We start from the raw sequence: 24,206 nt of genomic DNA on the forward strand, positions 1-24,206 counted from the left end.
GCTTCAGATGTATTTTCTTAGAGTGAAGTGTCTTTCTTCTGTCAGACAACATTTTGCGCTAATGTGGCTTTTGAAGCTGTGGTCATCTTCTTCGGGCCTGTTTTTCTTTCCACACACAGTGTTTGCATTTCTGACACTCCCCCTCTGATTTATGCCAAGGCTCAGCTTTCAAGAGTTCATCTGCAATTTGAAGGTTAGAATTATTTTTTCCCTACTCAGGCAGAAAGCAAGCAATGGGGAATCTGGGCAAGAACACTGAGTTTCATAAATTTTACAACAAAGGGAAATGTTACTAGAGATATTTACAAAAAAGATAATAGAAATTTCTGTATTGTAGCAACTCTTTCCTTGGAGAAGGGTAATGTAGAAAAGGCACAGTCTCCAAATTAAGAAAACTTCAAGTGCTAGCAGAATTTAAAGTCTGATTAGGATCCTTTGTTTACCTCAGGTTAGGTATTAGCACATAGCATCTTCCCAATGTTAGATCTGAACTATCTCAAGAAACAAATATTGGGGTTACACTTATTAGACACAAAAACCCAGAGAAGTGATCTTTTGAAAAGTTTAGCAGAGAAGCTATTAATGTTACAATATGCTAAATCACTATCTGGCTTTTCATATAAAGGAAACTTTTACTGCCTTAAACCAGTAAAACTGAGGAAGATACAGAAGAATGATCAGTAAGCATTAGGTTTAAAAGCTTTTTTGAAGCTTAAACTTTTGACAGAGCATGAAAGTATGAAGGTCTTTTCTAATGTTTATATTCTTTATATTCTCCCAGAAATAGCATAAAAGCCTGGAGGCAGTTGTCAAATGACAAAAGAGGTACTAGTGTCAATTTAGAGCTAGCATACCTATGAGACAGATGTCCTAGTGAAAAGGTATTTAAGCTGTAAATGTAATTTAGTTCTCCTGCACTATAACTATGTATATTTAGCTATGAACAGAAAACTGTTCTTGAAGCTTTCTCAGTTATGTTTTTTTCCCTATCTTGTTCTCACTGGACTGTTGGTCTTATCACAACTATCAAATATTCGTGTACCAATTTCATGCAAACCAGTCAATATTTACAACAAAATCAATTATGCAATTTTAATTTCTCTTATCTGTGACTTGCTTTTTGTTCACATTTGTCTTTATTTTATCTCCAAGTTCCACTTCTTCCATTTATTTAATTTCTGTATTAGTACTTCCAAAATTCTTGACATCTCTTTTTTCTTTTTTACTTTACTTTCGGAGTTGCCATACAGTCATATCTCTCACTGATGTATCACTTAGCAGAAAGGGCAGCCTGTGGGCCCTGGTGTCTTCATATTCCAGGCTCAAGGTTAGAACAGCAAAACTCAGGTGCAAACCCATTAAATCCATTTTCTTTCAGGATCAGTTGACAAAAATCCATGACAGGAATCATAACTCAAACACAGTCCTTGAAATGTCGCAAAGCTGCAAAAACAAACGATATGTCTTTGCCAGCATTGTCAGCCAAAGATCACGACCTCTCTCATCAATCTACATAGAACTTAGCTTTCTACCTGTTCAAAAGATAGAGAATAACAGACTTCTGAACTTCAGCTATCTACCCAAAATAACTACTTTCAGCAACGACTTTGATGTTTTTTTCCTTTTTTTTTTCTTCTTCTTTGTTTTCCTCTCCATGGGAAGTTGTTAGAGCATACTTTCTGTTACTGCAGCAATACACATCAAAACTCTGGTGCTTTCCTTGTTTTGATCTAACACACTTCTTTGCATCTGTAGCTGTGTAAGTAATTAAGGCAGGGGGGAATGAAAAACAATGAAAGAAAACATCTGTTCCCACAGCTTACTCAATTCTCTTGTAAGAGTGCTTGCTGTTCAGCTCCACTGTTACTACTTCTCACACTGCAGTGTCAATACTGTGATGCCTTGCAGATGGTTTAGCAAGGCAACAAACAAGTTAAGTCCATGCTACCTGTGACTTACTGTTCTAATTTACACGCAAGACCAACACAACACAGTCATTGGCTGCAACTGAGAAAAACAAATGGGAAATCTTTCTCCCCAGTCCCAAATTTCTCACTCCTGTTGGAAACTTATGTTACTAACCTCTACAGGGTTTACAGAGGAAATACTTTTTTAGTACAGTGCTCCATGCTATAGTTCAGCCGTATAAATAACAGACACACTAGAAAGACCCCTCTTTTCTCCCCACCTGTTAGCATGTAGTAACAAGCTACTTCTCTGTCTACTGATAAGGTCCATCTACAATGAAAACTTTCTTGATAAAATGACAATGTGGATTTGAGGTCTCACAGTCCATTCCCAAACTAACCTGTTTGATCCAAGTGCTGACATGCAGAGGCAATTCTCCCTTCTCTTGGCAGTGTCACCCAGTGACAGCCTTGAAAACAGATCTCATTTTCTTCTCAGATTTCAGCCCCTTGATCCAGCTTTACTGTGCAGATGCATAAAACTCCAGTGGGAGCTCACAATTGGAATAGGGGAAGGACAGCAGAGTCCTTCAGGCACGCCTTGATCTGCCAAATCGTAGCGCACTCTAGATAACATTGATTTGCAGGGATTCTTGAGGAATTTATGCTGCAAACTCTGTTGAAGCTGCTTCAGGCTGCAGCACTTGGGTGTTTTTAATGCAGAAGATGCTTTCTTTGAACTTCCAGTTTCCTTGGAATTTTTGACTTATTTTTAGGTACTCTGAAGATATATTAAGAATCTGCATGCCCCTGAGCTCCACCTTCACGTTTCACAGCGCTCCAAACGCTACAGAGTATGTTTACCGTCGAGCAGACTTTTGATGGGACAAATTCAGATCTTCCTCAGACTCTTGCCTGGACACGCTTTTCTTTACACCGCTCCAAGTTTCGTAACCGGGTTCGCAGCCAGGTCTGCTCCTTCCCCACCCCGGTCTACCGCCTCTCAGTTTTTCCACCCACTGACCCATTTCAAACACATGTGTCTGCAGAAGCCAATTTTCTGGCGGCCCGGCGGTGCCGAGGGGAGGTTGCAAACCACCGTCTGCGGGAGCTCCTGGCCCGCCGGATGCCCGCTCACAGACACGCGGCTGCCACAACCAAACCGACCCGTTCTCCTCTTCCCCCTACGCCCGGCGAGGCACACAGCATGGTGGGCTCATCGGTAGTTTGGACCATACCCTGAGGATGCTGCTGCCTCCTCCTGACGGGCCCGGACGACCTGGGGAGCTGCGAGAAAGCTTTTTGTTGCCAGGAGCCGCAGAGGAGCTGCCCGCGCTTTCCTATGAGGTTTTCACCATCACCGGCAAAACCATGGAAGCTTTAAGAAAGTGACAGTAATTTATTTTTTAAAGTTTAAACGAGAGCAGCTGCCAAAGTGGGTGGTAGCAGTCCGGCACCGCCGCGGGGAGAAAGGGGCAGGCAGGCGGGAGTGAGATGAGGTAGGGGAGGGCTGGTGGGCGGTGCGGGAGGAGGTGGGAGCTGGGCCGGGAGCTCAGCGACAGTCTGTTTGAGCGGGGAGACCTGCAGCTTCACGCTGCTGGGGTGCCCTGCTTGTCCTCGACACACGGAACAGCACAGCACAACACAACAGGACACCTCGAGCCGCCACAGAGCGGGTGCGGCCCCGCAAGTGGGTACTGCTGAAGGGCCGGGAGTGGGCTCTGACTGGGCCAGGCTGTGGGCATCGCTGTTCCCGGGGCTCCGTACCCTGCGGAGCGCCCCTTCGATGAGCGGCGGGGTGGCCGGGCAGGTGCTGCACGGGAGGACTGTGGAGGCGCAGCTGCTGAGCCTCTCCGCTTCTTTCTGCTCCTCTTTACTTTCTTCCGCTCTTTCTGTTCCTTCTTTCTTCCTTTCCCCTCCTACATTTCCTTCCCTCTTTCTGTGTTCTTTCCCCGTCTTCCCTCTACCCCATTCCCTGTCTCCCCTTTTTCCTCCCTCCTCTTCCGTTTCTTTTCCCTTTCTTTCCCCTCTTCACCGTTTTCCTTTTTTAATCCCTTCCTCTTTTTTTTTTTTTTAATTTTCCCTCTCCTCGCCTTAGTTTTTTATTTCTCACCTTTATTTTCTTTACTCTCTCAACCTTTTCCTTCTCCCCTTTCTCGTTCCCCCACCCCCCCCCCCCCCCTTTCTGGCTGTCTTTCTTTCCTTTGTCCCTTTGCGTTTTCCAGCAGCAGTGGTGCAGCGGAGCCCTGGGCAGGCTGGTGGTCTTGAGGGTGCTTCGTTGGTGTGAAGTGTGTTAGCGAGCCCAGGGTTCAAGGGACATCTGATGCTCTTGAGGTGCTGCAACCTGGGATGTGACTTTTTTTTTTTTTTCAATTTTTCCTGCTCTGCTAACGATGAAAAAACTGGGAAAAGCCTGGACAAAACTTTTATTTTTCTTTACATTTTTTTTTTTCTAGGAGAGCAAAGCTGTTTATAAGGTTCTGAATAGATTTCTGTGACCTCAGTTGGGTGGGAGGACTCAGAAGACCGACAGGAGGCTCAGTTATGCCCTGGCACATTGCCTCCTTTCAGAATTGCTCAGAAAAGTAGATTTTTTTTTGTGAGAAAGGAGGAGTGGCAGCAGGAGGGATTTGCCGTTTTGGAGTCTGCAGTTTGAAACTTCTTTTTTAATGGAATATGAGGTGGGCAACCGCTGAGCTGGCCAGAGTGACAAATGGTAGTAAGGGAAGAAGGGACAAATCTAGCATTTCAGTCTACTGGATCAACTTGAAAATTCTTGTGAAAAATAAAGCCGTATTTGTAACTCAAGTTGGAGCTCAGTTACGGTGGTACATTGCTTTTGAAAGTAGGTGTAATATGAAAGAAAATACTGCTTTCATTGTTTTTTTCCTCCGTGTTTTCTTTTTTCTCTATCTATAGTAAACATATGTGTCAGCATCATCTTTTTCCTATGAATCTGAATTGTCTTGTGTAGTACTTTCCTGAGGCCAGAAGAGCCAAAATTTGCCTTAAAACAAATGAAAAATACTTTTGTTAAGTCTGTTTTCTCTTTTTCTAATTTAAATAAAATGCAGTAGGAAACATATTAGCTGAAGATTTATTGTCTGCTGTGCTGAGAATATGGTCATTTGGTGAGTAAACTCCTGCTCTCCAAATTTGTCGCCACAGTGAAAAACCCACTGCTGGTCTTATGAAAGGATTTAATGTTTTTTCTAATATTTTCCTCCTGGTTTTCATTTGGATTCTGACATAACCCAGTCGACAGTGGAAAGTTACTAATTGCTGATGATATATAGAGCACTATAAACTATAGTAGGGGTGGTGGTGGGGTGTGTCTATCTTTCTGTGTAGTAGAGCCTACTTTCCAGGTAGTATCTGCTCCTTAAACAAAAAAACCTTTCACTTTTTGAGCTGTATTTTATGTGCAGTTGTCGTGCAAGTCAGCTGAAACTCCTCTCACCTGTAGTGAACAGTGAATTGAACAGTGAAAGAAAACATGAAAAAAAAGTATAGTACCTCTTAAGCTTAAAAGAAGGATTATATTATTGACTTGCACAACAGAGTTAAACCTGTGCACCTTAGCATGATGCTGATCCTTGTTAGCATTACAATAACTGCAGAAGACATCTGTTCTTTTCAGAGATTGTTGCTGGTACTACTTATGCTTTAGCTCACTGATGAACTGTAACTGTAGGCATGGCTTTAAAATACTGGCTTCTACACAGGGCTAAAGAAAATCTCTGCAGAATAATATTTTAAATACTGTACTTGAAGAGGGATCCAAGTACTCAAAAATTTGAGAGCCTCTTCCTTCCCCCATCGGATACAGCTGTGGTTTAATAGATAATACCTTTCCTGTAACAGTCTGCCAGTGTGTCAGTGCATTCTGAAATGCAACATTCTCACTAGGCAGCCATTAGAAACATTCTATAGGTGGGTGCAAGGAGTGCAGCAACTGCTCTGTTCCTGGCAAAATTGTAGTTCCTACTTTAAAATAATGTTGTATATAAATGATATATATATACACACACACATATATGCATTTTACTTTAAAGTAGCCAATAGGTGCAAATTATCTTGATGAACACCAGGCAGTTGTACTGGATGTTAAACTGGACAACATTAATGATTTTGTGGGTTGTTTTTTGTTTTTTTTTTTTGTGGTGTGGATTTTTTTTTTTTTTAATTTTGGGATTTGTAAATATACTTTCAGTGTTAAGTTACCTTGAGGTAAAACATATCTTATTGTCAGTCGCAGATTTCTCAAGGTAAGAGCTGATCACAGAATGATTTTGCCACAATGTTTTTTCTTTCCTTAGTAAAATTTCTTACTCCTGTAGCCTGTGGGATCTGTAGGGATGGAAATGAACACAAATGACAATCAGGCTTTGAACTTTGTTGTGAGGAAGATTTACTTGATACAGTAGTACAAGAGAGTGTGGAAAGGCTGCCAAAATTGAAATATTTTCAGTGCCGTTTTACACACCGAGTGTCTGTTCATGTGGGTTTTACTTTAAAAAAAGGAGAAAAGTTTCCGAATGTCAGATTCCTGACATTTGAACAGAAGATCTCCAAATAACCCAGGGTTTTGATTTTTTTTTTCCCCTACTTTCCTCCCATCCCCCCTGAAAAACAGCTATCAACTTCTACCTACTGTCACTATTTAATCTGTGTCGTGGTAGGTGTAACAGTATGAGTGGTTTGTGGAGTTTTCTCTAAAGCCTGCCTTCTAAGCAAACAAGGGACTAGAAATGTGTAATTTTTTTCTATAAAAAGGAAGTAGGGTTTTCTTGTGGATTTTTTTATGTTGTCAGTAATTTTTTTGTCTGGCTGTTTGTTTTGTTTCTGTTTTCTTTTTTAAGCAGTTCTGAAGAAAAAGCCCTGCTCTTACAGAGAGTTGTCAGTGAGCAGACAAATGCATGCATATGGAACCCTGCTGCTGGCTTTACATGAATTTCAGAATTAAGGTTTTAGTCCCATACAGTCTAATAGTAACCTAAATAGTCGCTTTATGGACCATTTCTTATTTTCAGTAGGACTGAAGACTATTTAACGGAACATGATTACTTTCATTCAGTTACAGGCTATCTGATTTCAAGATCGTACTGCTTGATATGGAAATGCTGAGTAAATGTGACTCCTTTCTGTGTCTGGCAGATGTCTGTGTCTGTCAGTCTGTCTTTGTGCTTATGCATGTTTGTGTTTTTGCAAGCTGCTTATGGCTTTAAAAATCACTTCCTCATCAGAACGAATGTTCTGCATAACTGAACCTGAGTGGAAGCATGTTAATTGCAACAACTGCTTGTAGGTGATGTAAGCTGTGAAGCGTAGATGATATGCCTGGTAAATTCAAGGACTTTCTGGAAAATCCACCCTCAGTGGAGGTTCACCTTCTGAAGTGTTGAGGAAAAGTTTTAGGTCTCGGGTGGAATTTGTGAATGGGGAAAGAGAACAGCAAGGATCTGGTAAACACCTGCTCATTTACTATTCTCAGGGGAGCTGAACTTTTCTTTTATCTTCCCTCCTTTCAAGGCAAGAAAACGGAAAAATCAGTCAGTTCTGACTCTATCTCCCCACCCATCAAAACGATTACTTGTCTCTTGGCCCATCCCAGCTACCACTTCCGAGGTGGGTGTACTCAGCATTATGTTTTCTGTTTGGCTTTTCTTCAACACATTTCTGTAAAAACAAAAGTATCAGGTTGATGTGAATGGATGTAGACTATTAGTACAGCTGCCAGGAAGTTTCACTGTCATAAAGCTTTGATTAAAAGCTAATGTGTCTGTGGACATGCAAGAGAGGCCCTCCTAATATTCATGCTGCTGGGTCCTCTCCACAACAGCTGTATGCCAAAAGTCATCAAAGCAACTACAAGAGAACAAACCTCACCATCTACTTCCTCTGGTGTTTGTTAGAAGAAGCAGAATAATAGGAAAATTTAAAGGAAGGAGCTGGGTGCATGTTAGTTCAGCAGCCCACAATGCTGAGACTTGTGATACCAGAACTTGCTAAGCCTGCAAGACTTATCAAGATCTTTCCTGCTCTTATTAAAACTGGTTTTGATATCCTGACATCTTCCATGCCAACTAAGCTTTTTTCTGCCATTCACAAGATTTACAGGCTTCTGAAGTACCTCAGAGTACTTACTCTTTTCCTATCCCCTTCTGAACTTTGGGTGCTGATACTTCCCCATGGTGTATTTACGAGGCTACATTGCTTCTTTTTGGATGCTGAATTGGTGTTCAACATCTTGCCTTAACAGTTTTTGCACGGATGTGTGAAAAGACTTCAGTGTCAAAATTACGATACATGTGGTTTTCACAGAATCACAGAATCCCAAGGGTTGGAAGGGACCTTGAAAGATCTCTTCCTGTGTCATCAGCCCCTAATGAGTTTTGTCCTGTCATGAGATGGGTCTGTATACCATTTTGCAGCAAGCCCTAACTGCTTTTTGCAGGGAAAATATATATGTAGTCTAAAAAAGTATGGCAATTGCTTAAATACAAAAAATATCTACTTTGTTTAGGGTTTTCATTCTGGTCTCTAAACTGCTTCAGACAAGTTGGAAGGTGGCAATGTGTTTAACGCAAGTTGACACAAGGGAAGCTGTACAGTGCCAATGCTGACACTAACTCAGGAAAAATGAGTATTTCCAAAGACTGATGCTACCCTAGTGTAATACTGATCAGAAGCTGCCATTGTTTCGAACCTTGTTTAGGAAAAGACATATCTCTCACTCTCAGCTGTATCAGTCCAAACAAGAGCATAAAAACCAGATCACAGGTTTGCTGGGATCTGTTGTGGTGAGTAGAGTTTTCCAGGGTGCTGCAGGGTAGGGGGCTCCCCATGGCAGCTCCCTATGACCATGTCTCTCAGAGCAGAGACTGGCAGCCAGGTCAGGAGTAAGGCAGCACTTTTCTGGGGGTGTGAACAGGTCAAGCTGGGCTGAGATTTGGGCCCAGCTTGTCAGGGCCAATGGCTAGGCTGTGGTATCACTGGTGCAGGGGCTGACAGCACCAGAAGGCTGAAGGGGCCATCAGAGAGCTTGGAGAGGCTGGTTAGACTTATAGAATAGTTAGGGTTGGAAAAGACCTTAAGATTGTCCAGTTCCAACCCCACTGCCATGGGCAGGGACACCTCACACTAAACCATATCACCCAAGGCTCTGTCTGACTTGGACTTGAACACTGCCAGGGGTGGGATATTTACCACTTCTTTGGGCAGCCTGTACCAGTGTCTCCCCACTCTCACAGTAAAGAACTTCTTCCTTATATCTAGCCTGGACTTTAACACATTACCCCTTGTCATATCACTATGAAGTCCCTAACGAAGCATCCTCCCCAGCATCCTTATAGGCCCCCTTCAGATATTGGAAGGCTGCCATGAGGTCTCCATGCAGCTTATCTTTGGGCTGAACAACCCCAACTTTTTCAGCCGGTCTTTGTACAATAGGTGCTTGAGCTCCCTTGAGAAGCCCTTGGTTGGACCTGTCAAGGCCTAGTAGTGCCCTTAGGGCCCTGCCAGCAGCCATGAGTTGACTGCAGGGAGCTCCCCAGAGGCCTTTTGGTTGGATCTGCTGCCAAATCCATCCTGCCTCAAGATCGGACCAGTCACACCATGAAACGGCAACCAAATAGTTTCTGGCTGCCAGCACAGCAGACCTGGTTTCTGTGCTGCTGGGCTGAGGCACTTGCCCTTTGTCAGGGCTGGGGTGCTGGGGTAGCAGGGCTCTGCACCCTTGCAAACATCCTCTTCCTTAGGACCGGCCCTGACACGTGGATATAGAGGTGGATATAACACAGTCATTACGTGGTTGCAGCACCAGCCCAGCCTGTCTGTGTTAGACCTCCATATGAACTTTGGTCTCTCTCTGAGCTGTGGTATAATCTTGTAAATTGTTTGATTTTTTTCTTTTCCTCTGAAGACTTGGGTTTCTTGTAGGATTTTCTGTTTGTTTTTAAGGATGGGTGAAGCCAAACTTATCTAAAATCAGTCACATGCTGAGCTGGGCTCTGAGGGTGCTCCCTCTTTGTTCACAGCCACAGCCTTTCTTTGGTGAAGGTTATTCCCCTTCAGCTCCTTTGGCATAAGTCCCCATTGCTGACTTGTTCAATTAGTACCATGGGTCAGATTAATAACTCGGTGTATAGAGATAACACAAGTTTATACAATAACAAGGTAAAGACATTGTTAATGAAATCAATGTCTTACGGTAGCATCTTTACAGTAATATAAAAGTTAAATCAGGATGTGACTTTTATGTAGGTGTATGTCACCTGGCAGTTTGGGAGTACCTGTTCCACAGATGCTGATGACCTGGGTGATTTTCCCTCTGACATAGAAGAGATGCCAGAAATGGATATTTAAAGTAGGTATAGTAATCCTTCTTTCCATAAGGTCTATTTAAACGGAGAACATTAGTCTTTGGTAGTAATCATAGAATCATAAAATAGTTAGGGTTGGAAAGGACCTTAAGATCATCTAGCTCCAACACCCCTGCCATAGACAGGGACACCTCACACTAAACCATGCCACCCAAGGCTCTGTCCAACCTGTCCTTGAACACTGCCAGGGATGGAGCATTCACAACCTCCCTGGGCAACCCATTCCAGTACCTCACCACCCTAACAGTAAAGAATTTCTTCCTTATATCCAATCTAAACCTCTGCTGCTTAAGTTTCAACCCGTTACCCCTTGTCCTATCCTACAGTCCCTAATGAAGAGTCCCTCACCAGCATCCCTATAAGCCCCCTCCCTTCAGATAGTAGAAGGCTGCTATGAGGTCTCCACGCAGCCTTCTCTTCTCCAGGATGAACAGCCCCAACTTTCTCAGCCTGTCTTCATATGGGAGGTGCTCCAGTCCCCTGATCATCCTCGTGGCCCTCCTCTGGACTTGTTTCAAGGGTTCCATGTCCCTTTTATGTTGAGGGCATCAGAACTGCATACAGTACTGCAGGTGAGGTCTCACAAGAGCAGAGTAGTGGGGCAGGATCACCTCCTTCAACCGGCTGGTCACGCTTCTTTTGATGCAGCCCAGAGTACTGTTGGCTTTCTGGGCTGTGAGCGTACACTGAAGCTGGCTCACGTTCATTTTCTCATCAACCAACACCCCTAAGTCCTTCTCTGCAGGGCTGCTCTGTATTTCCTTTTTGCCCAACCTGTAGCTGTGCCTGGGATTGCTCCGACCCAGGTGTAGGATCTTGCACTTGTCATGGTTAAACTTCATGAGGTTGGCATCAGCCCACCTCACAAGTGTGTCAAGGTCCCTCTGAATGGCATTCCTTCCCTCCAGCGTATCAACCGAACCACACAGCTTGGTGTCATAGGCAAACCTCCTGAGAGTGCACTCAATCCACTGTCCATGTCACCGACAAAGATGTTAAAGAAGTCATACCATACAGTATGCATACAGGAATGAAGAATGACTTTGGCAGGAAAGAGGAAAATGGGCAGCTAACTCAACTTTTGTACTAACCCCTTCAAATACTAGCAACTGCTGTAAGTTTCCTATTTTAATCACCACTTCGTTAGAAATACAAGCTCTGACTTGAGTAGAAGGAAGTAAAGGAAGGAAGTGAGTCAAGCACATAACTTTGGAAACTGAACTTCAGTTGAGAGAAAGACCAAGGTCGCAGCATAGTCTTTTATTTGTGGCTGCGCAAACCTCCCTCCTGCTATCCCACAGTGCAAAGTACTGTTTCTGATAGTGCATTCTCTAGTGTGCACAGTAAAGCTAAGAAGAGTTTGAGAAAAAGACGTTAAAAGCTTTACTGAATGCAGTCTGAAACTTTGTTAATGAGTATTCTAGGCTCATAAAACTTTATGAAACAGAACCCAGGTATATTATCAGATAAAATGTACCAAATCTTTCCTTATCCTGTAAATGTCAGCTTTTGCAAAGAATGGGATATGATTAAGTTTTAGGCCTTTTTTAGAAAAGAAATTGAAAGCATAAACAAATTGCTACTTATTGTTAAGACTGTTCAAAGAAGCAGCGTGTTGGTGATACAAATTTGATGGTGGGGAAAAAAGTCCACCTAAAGCTAAGAGCCATGTTTAATATATAAATGTTTGCAGATCTCTTTTTGGAAATGCAGGGTTTGATTATTCTGAGCTCAAAACAATATAGGAATTGCACCCAGCTGTGTGTACAAGGTTTTCTGAAACCTTTTATCCTACCTTCAACTAAGTTTTACTCTAAAACAGAAGCAGGAAGGCTCTTTAGCAAGCTTTATTCTTCAGAAGTTGTAGAAGGTGAAGACTGCAATGGTTGCTTTCTCCCTGCATTGGAAAGCACAGGAAGGGGGTGGCAATCCTTCTCAAGTGAGTGTTACTCCATAATGCTAGTGGAGCTAGTGATCCTGTAGAAACTGAAAATGGGATAAAATAATAGTGCTAAATCTCATGCTCAAGAAACAGTAAAGCTTCATAAATAAAAGTGCATTTGAAGTACATTTTAGGTTCTAGAGAAGTCTTAATTTCTAAGTTGGTAGGCAGAAAACTAATTTAAGGGTAACCAGTATCACAGGCTTCATCCTATGGAAATATATACCTGATAGACATTAGGGACACTATGACAAGGCTAGCATACTTCCTTTGTTAATTCCACATGTGATGGATTTTAGTTTTATTGGATCTGATCTACTAGTCAAAACTAACAGGACATCATGTAAGCAAGTGTGTGATAAGTTATAAAGCATATTAAAACTTGATTTAAATTATATCTTTGTGTTTGATGTTACATTGCAAACAAAAAGTGGTAATTGTGGAATTTCCCCTTTTCAAAGTTTGTCTGGGTTATTGTTGTGGGTTTGTTTTTGTTTTGTTTTTTGGAGGGGGTTTACATTCAAATTCCTAGTGTGAGACCTGATATTTCAAAGTTGCTTCTCTATTCTTTCAGCTGTAAGTGCACGCTTACCTTAAGGATCAAAATTTTAGTTCTTCCAATTTGACACCTAAAACAGACTTTGAAGAAATGTCTACCTCCCTAACATAAATTAGAAATGCAGGATACAATAATTACAGCTGTAATTCTGAAAACAAAGTACACTTTATGGTAAATAAGATATTTATATAATGCTGTTAGTCATAAATATGTATTTAAATAGTATTTAATGCCAGGCCCTAATTTCTTATGTGCACTTGTTAAAAGCCACAGTCTGAAAATCAAAAGCTAAAATGATACTGGAGTAGTTTCAAGAAAAGGGGAGGGGAGCATTGAGTAGGAGGAAGACAAATGCTGACACAGTGTACACTTAAGCAAATTTTCTTAATAGTTTTTTTGGGAGTAGCAGTTATGCTTAGAGCTATTCAGAAAGTGATTCAGAAGCACTACTTTTTTCTTGAAAGTAGTAAAAATGAGGGGAGCTGTAGATCTCTCAAGTACTTCAGTATTTCATAAACCTTTTAAATTTTGGAAGACATTCTCTGTAAACTGTATGGGCTTTTGCAATAGGAGGTTGGTTTGAAATGCAGATGTGCCCTGAATTATTAGGCAATGTAAGTGCAAATGGCATTTGAGTGGCAATGTAAGTTGTTTAAGCATAGCTTGCTCTTGATCCGTTTACCTGCCTGGGGTAGTACTTACAAAAAAAGACACCTAGTTCTGTAATCCAGTTCTTGACTGCAGTTTTCTCAACTCTACAGCTGTAGCTGCTTGCTTTATAGTGCAGTGTTCCTCTCACAGAGTACTGAAGCAGAAAAAAGGTGCTTAAGGAGAGAGAGGGTTAACAAACAAAAATTATGTAGCTCCTGTGAAACAAAGGTGAAAATAAGACTGGCAGGTTATAAATCTTGTTATAACCCTGCTTGACATATTTCCACATAAAAGCAATTGCTGAATCATAAAAAACAAGTGTGTTTAAACAATAGTAAGACAACACTGTTGTGCTCTTAGATACATGCATTTGCAGTGACAGCACTAATCAGCTTTAGTGATAGGCCAAAAGTATTGCCTTTGACCTTAAAAAGGTACTTCAGCAATTCAGTCACAGGTATTCTCACCACTATGAAAGTTGAGGAGTTATGCTATACCAATTTCTTTCTCCTCTTCTCATCAGCTGTCCTGATGGTATTTCTAAGCTCATCTGAAGGATGTTGAAGACCCTATCTCACACAAAAATCTTGAAAGGCTTCGGGGTCTGCTTTCCCAGTGAGAAGATAACGCATGACTAGCATCCAGGAAGTGAGTGGTAAGTTATAATAAAATACAAGTCAATGCTGACGTGAGTATAAAGCATTCTTGCCAAACTCTGAAGCATGAATTAGCACCAAATTATTGCTTCTCGTTAATATATCTGTTTTACTGGCTTTAATTTTGCCAGATGCAGCTGAATCAGCTCTGTTTTCTTACTGAACTTCTGTGTGTAGTCTTAGTACTACACTTAGTAGTGTCTCATGAAAACTATCTGCCTCTTCCAATCTTTTTCTATAAAAATAAACTGACTTTATTCATTAATTTCTAATTTTCAATAGAATATTTTTGGCTGATGTATTCACCTTCTTACTGTTTCTAAATAACAATGTAATATTAATCAGTAACTTTCTAAAGAGACTTTTTAGTCTTTGAATGACAGACATATTTAATTTTATTTTAGGACTTTTTCTTCAACAACTCACCAAATTCCTGAGAAACAGAAACTATTTTTTCTGAAGTTGTTAAAGCTGACATGAGCAGAGCGGAAGGTGATTTTTTTAGCCCTACAAATCTACCTAGTATTTGAAATGCTGAAGAGGAAATTACGGTTTTGCCACAACTTACGCTTCAGGCTTTTCTTGGGTTTAACTCTAATTGTAGTAATCATTTCAGTTTTGAAAGTTAACCAGAAACAAGACTTCTTAAATCAGAGACATCTTGAGCTGACACAAGAAGATCCTGTTGGCAATGTTAACTGCACCAAGATTATAGAGGGGGATATAGAAGAAATTCAAAAGGTAAAGCTTGAGATGTTGTCAGTGTCATTTAAGAAACGCCCCAGAGTAACAACAAATGATTATATTAACATGACAGCAGACTGTGTCTCCTTCACCAAGACTAGGAAATACATTATGGAACCTCTCAGCAATGAAGAAGCAGAATTTCCAATAGCTTACTCAATAGTGGTGTATCACAAAATTGAGATGCTTGACAGACTTCTAAGATCAATCTATGCCCCTCAGAATTTTTACTGCATTCATGTTGACAGAAAGTCTCCAGAATCTTTTTTTGCTGCTGTGAGGGGAATAGTCTCATGTTTTGATAATGTCTTTATTTCTAGTCAGTTAGAGAGTGTTGTATATGCTTCATGGAGCAGAGTGCAGGCAGACATTAACTGCATGAAAGACCTCTACAGAAGAAGTTCAAACTGGAAATACCTAATAAACCTCTGTGGCATGGACTTTCCAATAAAGACCAACCAGGAAATAGTAGAGAAATTAAAAGCCCTTAAAGGTGAAAACAGCTTGGAAACAGAAAAAATGCCTGTTTATAAAGAAGTAAGGTGGAAAAAACACCATGAGATTATTGATGGTAAAATAAAGAACACAGGCATAGACAAACAACTACCGCCTCTCAGTACTCCAATTTTTTCTGGTAGTGCCTATTTTGTAGTTAGCAGAAGATTTGTTGAATACGTATTAGAAAGCAGCAAAATACTTCAGTTTATTGAATGGGCAAAAGACACTTACAGCCCAGATGAGTACTTGTGGGCAACAATTCAGAGAATCCCTGAAGTTCCAGGTGCAGTTTCTTCTAGTGACAAATATGATGTTTCTGACATGAATGCACTGGCCCGATTTGTCAAGTGGCAGTATTTTGAAGGGGATGTGTCCAAAGGTGCACCCTACCCACCATGCAGTGGAGTTCATGTTCGCTCTGTCTGTGTTTTTGGGGTAGGAGACCTAAACTGGATCTTACGAAACCACCACTTCTTTGCTAATAAGTTTGACACTGATGTTGACCCTTTTGCAGTGAAATGTTTGGAAGAGTATTTGCGACACAAAGCTTTGTATCTGCAAAAGAACTGATAATACTGCATGCTCCTGTGACAAAATATAGGTACGAACGGTATACAGCTATGTACTTTTAACATGTAATGCCAACAGTAGTGATGCTGATCATGGGTATAATGATGTCAATATGGTGGTGATGACACCCTCCCTGACTTGTTCATAGACAAGAGGGACAAATAACGTCAAGATGGGGATGACTTGTGCTGCACACTGATGTTTAGAATTTCAGGTATAAAATAGAAGATAGTAATTTTTGGAAGGTCAACTACTTGGAATATTTATTATCTAAAAGATGTAGTTAATGGGCTTCCTTTGGCCAAACTATTTGTTTCAAGGCTTGGAAAATGTATATTGCTCATGATTATTTGTCAGGTTTTTTCCCATGAATGTAATGCTAGTTGAAAGGGAAAGATGAAGAGGCAGGAATAAAAGGGGGAAAAAAGCAGCTGGACTGCACAGGCTTTGTAGTGAGTGCTGAAATATCTCAGGAAAATAACACTATAATTAATCTGAAAACTGTATAAAAGGGAATATACCAAAGCCAGCTGTCTTCATTTAATTTAAATCTGATTGCTGTAATTCTGTAATATGTAATTCTTAATCCTCCTGAATATTTCAACTTCAGCATGGAGTATTAAGGACTTGTGTTTAAAATTTTGTAGTCAAATCTTGCTTTTGTACTCTTAAACCCCACAATAATGTGATATAAAGTTTATACACCAGTTTGTAATTACATCTTCTCAGGGAAACATAAGTTTTGTGCCTGGTGAATGTTAGACTTGGAATTTTACTTTTTTCACTGTATCAGGAATCTTGCTTTTGGATCCAAAATGACTCATGTTTCTCAAAAACTTTAAAGAACTTCAATAGAGTCTTAAGTGTCACTGGTGGAACTGCTGGTTTCTTCTTCTGTTAAGCTCAACTTGTATTCCAGGTTCTTTTAACAGTGAGTATGCAAAAAATAAAGTTATTTTTTCCTAATGATATTGTGTCTTCCTATAATTAAAGTTCTTCTAGAGGCACCACCAAAATCCTAATGAAGACCTGAAATGTTTTGCCATACACAACTTGGAGCTGCAACTGAGACAAGTCCTCTCTTTCTTTTATATGTTCATTCATTCATGAATCTGTGCTTGTTTAGGTTTAGCTGATGCAACTGACTTTTATTTGCTTCTTTTGGTGGAATAGAAAGGAGGAAATCTGGATGAGATCTGTTACAGATTAGGTCCCTGCTTAGTTTAGCTGCTGCAGTGTACCACAGAAGCACGGTGCTGGGAGAATAGGAACGCTGTGAGGGACAATATTACTTCTTATGATGGCAATTCAGGTTTGTCATGCATGGTTATTGCCAGCTCTCTCTTACTACTGAGGTGACTGGAATTCATTACAAGTACTAGCAAATGCAAAAATAGATCAAATTTTTTGTTTCTTGCTGTGATGGCAGCATGTGTTTCTTACAAAGTAGTTTGTAACGAAATTTCCCCTAAGGTGTGCCCCGATATTTAGACACAACCATAATGAACTGCTTACTGTTGATCATGCAAATAAGCTAGGAAGGCAAGCAATTTAAGATTAAATGGAGCCTTTTCTTGATAATTTCCACTTTCAAAACCACCTGAAAGTTGTTTAGGGAGTCTTCAGCGACTCTCACATGATGTATAAACAGGCAGTTAAAACTTGTGAGTTGAGGTGGTGGTGGGGAATCCCCTGTCTTACCCACCCTTTGGCTTTCCCACAAAAATGCTCTTAGAGAAAGTTATGCACTACCACCTTTGCACAAGATGCAGCAACATGTAACTTCACTGCACATAGTACTTGGAAATTACTATTTCAAATTGTTATCTTACCATTAGGGATGTCCCTGCTTAGAAGCAATTTACAGAAGCAGATGCAAGCTGTCTACAGGTCCAAATTTTAATGCATTGCTTATCATGCCTCACCAGAAGAGCAGGTCCCCACCCTCAAAGGGCTCCCTTGCTAAGCAAGCAGAAGGGCAGTTCCCCATTCACAGAGGGGCCCCCTGTTGAGCTAGCAGTCACATTTAGGTGTTAAGTCCTAGTCAGGCTAAAAAGCAAAGTTATTTCAGCTAAGGTCTAATGGCTTGTTCTCAACTACATCAACCCTTCAACCATTAAGTCTGAATATAGTGGTGCTCTAATACAGGAAACTGCAGGTTTACTCTGATCATCTTCAGCTTCCCTCTCAGGACAGAAGACAGCACACAGACCTTCATGAGGATTGAACCTGGAAGCTGGACAAAGGATAGAGCAATTAAAATCAGAGCCAGGATGGTGGGTTCAGCGACAGTGCTGCTCGGGGCACTCAAAGAACCAGCTTTTTCCACTTCCGGCTGCATGCACCCAGCTTACACCAGCCCTTGCACTGTGACCTTATCATCTTTTGGGTAGGCAGGAAGGAAACTGGTTTGCATTCTGCCTACTGAATAACCTTTCTTTTTTTTTTCTTTATTTCAAAACTGATTCAGTTTCTCAGTTCAATTCACCATTGCTGGGAAGGAAAGAGTAGCCTGTGAAATGATTGCTAAAGTAACATGTATGCTGGTCAAACTCCCCCAGCTTGTCTTTTTAATTTTCCATAGCAGAATTTTTCAAGAGCTCAGTGCATTGGATACACTTCCTGCCTTAGGTTTGATTTGACAGGAAGCAAGTGCACAGTTTATTCTCTCACTGCTTCCTATCTAGCACAACAGAAAATGACAAGAAACCCTGAAGATGAACACTGGAGATATAATTAAGGTTGCCAACCAGATCATCATTACTTGGTGCATTTCCAAATGGCTTGACAATTAAAAATTGGCCTGAGCTATAATATGAATGCATTAGAAGATAAAAATGAAAGAAGAGGCCTTCTGCTCCAACATACTTGTACTGTGCTGATAATCCTTTCTTCCAGATTCACTGTTCTTGCTAGCTCTGAATGACTGTGCCAGTCATTAAAAAAAAATACCTGTGATTTCATTCAAGTCCTTTTGCAATATTTCACTGGTTTAATTTATAGATTCTTTTACTATCAAAAATCTTTGTTGGCTTTTTTCTGTTTTGTTTGTTTGTTTGTTTGGTTGGTTGGTTTTTTTTGTCACTTAAAGAATATACCAAAGAGCTAATATTCTAGTGGGCACTTCTTAAGTCAATTAAAACATAGGAAATTGCATTATGTAAAATGGCTTCCCAATTCCAGTTAGCAATACCATTTGCCCTCAGCTTAAAATTTCAATAATCTAGTAGACTAGTTTCCATAGTTTTTGAATTCTCTTTGCAATAGATCAATTTCCTTAGTTGTGCTTTTAATGCCCTAGACTACAGTGTGGTAAATTAAAACTAACCTGCCTTAAACAGGCAAGGAGCCTTCTGGGTGCCTTAGAGAGCAGATGTTAAAAAGCAATACCCTTTAGGCTACTTATGTATTTTATTCCAAACCAAGTTACACAGTTTTGAAGAATCTACACGAATCCAACTTATCAAGTTGTTTTCCTCATACGTATCCTAAACTTTCTATTTTATAATTGAAATCAGCCAGTTTTTTACTTTTTGCATACAAATAACAATTTAAGGGTTTGTTTCCTCTTTTATTCTTTTTTTTCCCTCTTGTGCATTAGTGACTAACCTCACACAGATAATTTGCATTATGTTCACTCTTATTTGCTTTGTCATATGTTATAACATCTTCAGACAGAATATTTTGCTCAGTGTCCTCGTAAGAGTTGGGCTTGTTCAGACTGGAGAAGGGAAGGCTCAAGGGAGACCTTATAAAAGTCTTCCAACACCTAAAGAGGGCTACAAGAAATCTGGAGAGGGACTTCTTACAATGGCCTGTAGTGATAGGACAATTGGGAATAGTTTTAAACTGAAAGATGGGAGATTTAGACATTAGGAAAAAAATATTCACTATGAGTGTGGTGAGCCTCTGGAACAGGTTGCTATTGTGTTTTAAACCCAGCTGGTAACTCAATACAATGCTGCTGTTTGCTTACTCTCCTCATTCCCCCCTCCTTGGGTGGGATGGGGAAGAGAACTGTAACAACGTAAATCCCATGGGTTGAGATAAGAACAGTTTAATAACTAAAGTACAATATACTCCTACTACTACTAATAGTAATAATGATAAGGGAAATAACAAGGGGAGAGAATATAAAACTAAAAAGGGGAAGGAAAAAAAACCCCAGTAAACACAAGTGATGCACAATGCAATTGCTCACCGCTCACCAAATGATACCCAGCCTGACCTGAGCAGCAATCCGGGCCTTCTGGGTGACTCCCCTCAGTTTATATACTGGGCATGACGTTCTGTGGTATGGAATACCCCTTTGACTAGTTTGGGTCAGGTGTCCTGTCTCTGCTTCCTCCTGACTTCTGGTGCCCCTCCTCAATGGAAGAGCTTGAGACTGAAAAGTCCTTGCCCAGAGTAAGCGCTCCAGAGCAACAACTAAAACATCAGTGTGTTATCAGCATTGTTCTCAGACTAAAGCTGAGAAGCAGCACTGCACCAGCTACTAGGAAAGCAAACAAACAAACAAACAAAACAAAACAAAACCAGAAACCCCAAAACCAAAACAAAAAACCTGTTACAGCTTAAACCAGGGCAGTTGCCCAGAGAAGCTGTGGCTGCCACACCCTTGGCAGTGTTCAAGGCCAGCCTGAGCAGGGCTTGGAGCAACCTGGTCTAGTAGAAGGTATTCCTGCCCATAGCAGGGAGTTTGAAAGGGATGATCTTCAAGATCCCTTTCAATCTAAACCATTCTATGAGTCTATGATTTAATTTCTGTGGCTCTAAAACTGAGCTTTGCTCTTGGAGCCTTACACATGGCTGGGTTCTTTTAAGATCTGACAGCATTCTTTTTAATTTCTCTGGCTTCTGTAGCTATAGTAGAGCTTGACAAGAAAAAGTTAAGAATACAAACATCATCACATCCTCAAATGAAGTCATAAACTAATCCATTGGTGTGATACAACAGTGGGATGGTAGGAGATGGCTCCTACTTTTTCTTGGAGTGCGGTCAGAAAGAAAATTAGTCTGCCCCTATACTTGTCCCTCTTTGGACACAAAAACGAGTCTGCACAATCAGATCAATCTTCTCCTACATGCTGCCCTAAGAAGATATTTAGCTTTTTGGCCAGTTAAAGACTGTTGTGAAGATAGCTATGATGATGAACTGTAGAAAAGCAAATCTGCTTTATGTTATTATTTTCAGATGAGCTCCCTCTTGCCTAGGAATGTCTGTATGTCTGGACTTCTAAGGCACCTTGAAAACTACTGTAAAAAAATGCATGTGAGTTTGTATAGCTTGTCATCTGTTTGAACAGGAAAATGTACTTAAAGTAGTTCAGACTGAGAAACGACATTATGCAGGCCTTTGATGGGAAATTGATACCTGATAAGTAGTCATACAATCCCATGCAAAAGCTTGGCTTAAAATTGGTACTTCAGAATATACCAATGGAAGTATTGTTTCCTACATATAGGCATTAGGATTGTAGTATGGTTGTTTTTTTTTTTTGGCAGAAGGAAGTATTTGGTTAATGTTTGTTAAGTGCTACCCTCTTTAGTTGCTGGAAAAAAAGTAGAAAAAATAATTCCACTAAAATGATCTCACTTTCTGCCTAGTCCTCCGTGTCATTCATTGGCAAAGGTAATGGAAATAAAAATACCAGCAACAAAAAGTGACCATGAAATGTGTTGTTTTTTTTTACATTACATACACTGGCTCCTATTTTCTTTCCCATATTTGGTATTGCCTGAACTACAGTAAACAACTGATACAATTTGTATTTCAAGCTGCTAGCCTTGGCCAATTTTCAAAAAGAACTGAAAGCATCTAATGTGGGAACTTGAATAGTAACATCCAAAATTACATTCCCGACCTACTGCACCTGAAGCTAGAGGCATCTTCTTTCCATCATATTCTTTGATCTTTCATGCTTTAACTAAACACATGAATCTACATGCCTCCTTCCACCCGACTTGGCTCATGCTGCAGCACATAGTCTTTAAGTTTGCATGAAAACATACTGCTTTAGGTACACTTAGAAACCTTCCCTTCCCTTCTCATTCTGGCCCTGGCCAAACCCATGCAGTTGATAATTCCCTGTGCTGCTTGTTCGTGCTCTCTATAGACCCTTGCACTTAAGCCCAGAATCAGGCACACACTTCTAGCATCCCTCTGGAAAAACATTTTAAATGATGTCTGTAAATGCAGCCCAGTGTGTACATCTTTACCAATATGGAGATATTACATACTATTCACACTTTGTAACTCCAAAGGAGGAAGTCTGATGTCAGGTTTCTTGTGTCTTTCTCTAAAGTTATGGTACAAACCAATCAACATGAGATGCACACTAGCAGATGGGGAGGGTGGCTGAAACTGATAGTAAGTCTCAAGAGCTGACATCTGAAAAATGCCAGGGAGGTGAAGTCAGGAAAATACAACAAAGAAACGCAAGTTACAGTAGCCTGGACCCTGCATAGTTTCAGAAAAAAAAATTATCAACCTCAAAATGCTTATGTGAATGAACCTCAGATGAAGAAAAAAAAACCCTTACTACTCTGCCTTTTAAATGTCTCATCTATCACCAGATAAAAATTCTCTGCCTTCATTAAAAAAAAGTGGTTAGAATAAAATGATGAGGCTCTTCTCAGCACAAGCACTTTGTTTTTTCACATAGTAGGGAAATGGTAAGGAGGGACGAAGTATTCAGTGTTAGATGTGGAGAAGTGAAGCGGCTAGAGAAGCCCATGTAAACCTTGGAAATGTAGTAGTATAGAAAAGAAAATGGCATGGATCCATCAACTTTTCCTGAAGTCCTGGCAGTGGACACATACTGGGAGGAAAAAAGAAGCAAAAAAAAAAAAAGGAAAAACTATTAGCCACAGCATGGCTATTACTAGAGTTAAATATTAAGTTGTCCAGAGGAAATGAAAGGCAGAAAAATGTTGCAGGGTTACTGATTTCATTGTAGCTTTATCCAAAAGTTATACTGTGGCAAGTATTCCATAAACAAATAGGAAGACAGACCATCTTCTCCGAAGAATCTATATCACAGGCCAATACACTAAATAGCAAGTGAGTCAAGAACATATTTTGTTGTACTGACAAAAATACAAAGGGAAAACAATGTGAGATAAAATAGATTGGAATGAGAAAAAAAGGGAAAACCCAGCAAAACAAAAAGGTGGGTGAAAGGAGAGCAGAAAGGGAGAAACAGAAAAAGTGGCAAAGGGTAATGATAGCAAAGTGGCAGGAGATGGTGGAAGAAACTGTTGTAATGAAGTCCGGACATTTTAAGCAGTTGTCCATTCTCTCTGTTCATCTTTATTCATTCCATCCACCACTACTGTACTGTAATATTATAAATTACTTCAAGTTTTGCTTGTTCAAGTTTCTGGCAGCAGAGGCTGTAATGATAATGACCAGGAGACCACTGTACCTTTAGGAGCCAGTGACCCACACTACAGCTTCCCCAGTCAGGTGCTGCATGCCCAGTGTGGCTTTCAGGCTGTGCAATGCCATGGCATGCCGCACACCTTCCTCCACCACAGCCAGCACATGTTGCTGGAGCAGCCTGTGGGCAGCTCCCATTCACCACTGCTGACAAAGGCTTGTCTTTAACAGGGCAACAAAAAGTCCTCTGGAGAAAATCTTTTTTTTTTTTTTTTTTTTTTTTTTTTTACGGTAGAAATGATGAACAGAGTCGCTTTCTCACTGGGAAATCCTGTAACAGCTTGAATAACTGGCAGGGGTGACTTGCTCTCTGTTGCTGCCATGAATGGGGTCTGCAAGGCATCTTGCTCATGGACTGGAGTCATGTTCAATGCCTGTGGCTCCCAGCACCCTAAAGGATGTAATTATCTATGCTTTTCTATTTTTATTGTGTTAGGTCTAACAAATAGTACTGTGATACCTTCCAGGGTCTGAGCACTTCTCTTACTGGGATGGATACAAACCAGCACCTCCCAAGGCAAAACCAGAAGCCTAAATTAATATCACTCTAAAGAGCTAAAACCAGCACCTAATAATAAAGCTAAAGCATAATAAAGCTGAACCTTTATTCTCCAAGAACAATTGACATACTCTTCTCCACCTGCAAGGTAGTATGTATGCATTCAGTACAAATGACATCAAGCAGTGCCACAAGGTTCAACAGTAAATGGAAATAAAACCCTTTCACTGAGATTCCTAGGCCTTTTCCTCTCAGGAAAGTTAATTTTCTACCTTGCCAAAAATAGAACAAGTATTTGGAAAAATCTCTTCTTGTGAAAAATTAATTCAACATAGTAATGCCTTTATCCTTTTTT

The 24,206-nt window shown here is 40.5% G+C and overlaps 2 protein-coding genes across 10 annotated transcripts in view; one reads left to right on the plus strand and one right to left on the minus strand.

Annotated features, from left to right (window-relative positions):
- Nucleotides 1–2,934: 2,934 nt before the first annotated feature.
- Nucleotides 2,935–16,880, plus strand: GCNT1 (glucosaminyl (N-acetyl) transferase 1). 9 transcript variants are annotated; one of them, XM_031054228.2, is made up of 6 exons: nucleotides 3,442–3,597; nucleotides 4,982–5,038; nucleotides 7,440–7,535; nucleotides 10,173–10,275; nucleotides 13,967–14,098; nucleotides 14,504–16,880. In XM_031054228.2, the coding sequence occupies exon 6, from the start codon at nucleotides 14,631–14,633 to the stop codon at nucleotides 15,909–15,911; it is 1,281 nt and encodes a 426-aa protein (XP_030910088.1). In that variant the 5' UTR covers nucleotides 3,442–3,597; nucleotides 4,982–5,038; nucleotides 7,440–7,535; nucleotides 10,173–10,275; nucleotides 13,967–14,098; nucleotides 14,504–14,630; the 3' UTR covers nucleotides 15,912–16,880. The 9 variants fall into 9 exon arrangements, with proteins under 9 accessions (XP_030910087.1, XP_030910085.1, XP_030910084.1 ...); XM_031054227.2 differs by lacking the exons at nucleotides 3,442–3,597; nucleotides 4,982–5,038 and adding an exon at nucleotides 2,935–3,301; XM_031054221.2 differs by lacking the exon at nucleotides 4,982–5,038.
- Nucleotides 16,881–17,924: 1,044 nt separating this feature from the next.
- Nucleotides 17,925–24,206, minus strand: part of PRUNE2 (prune homolog 2 with BCH domain) — a 137,907-nt gene continuing 131,625 nt past the window's right edge. The window contains exon 9 of the mRNA XM_031054399.2: nucleotides 17,925–18,147. Coding sequence (XP_030910259.1) covers nucleotides 18,126–18,147 — 22 coding nt within the window. The 3' untranslated portion in view covers nucleotides 17,925–18,125. The remainder of the gene's footprint in view (nucleotides 18,148–24,206) is intronic.

The sequence above is a fragment of the Melopsittacus undulatus genome, chromosome Z (assembly GCF_012275295.1).
Source record: "Melopsittacus undulatus isolate bMelUnd1 chromosome Z, bMelUnd1.mat.Z, whole genome shotgun sequence".
Taxonomy (NCBI): Eukaryota; Metazoa; Chordata; class Aves; order Psittaciformes; family Psittaculidae; genus Melopsittacus; species Melopsittacus undulatus.

Coding starts and splice junctions, on each gene's coding strand:
- GCNT1 (XM_031054227.2), top strand. CDS start 14,631: ATGCTGAAGAGGAAATTACGGTTTTGCCACAACTTACGCTTCAGGCTT.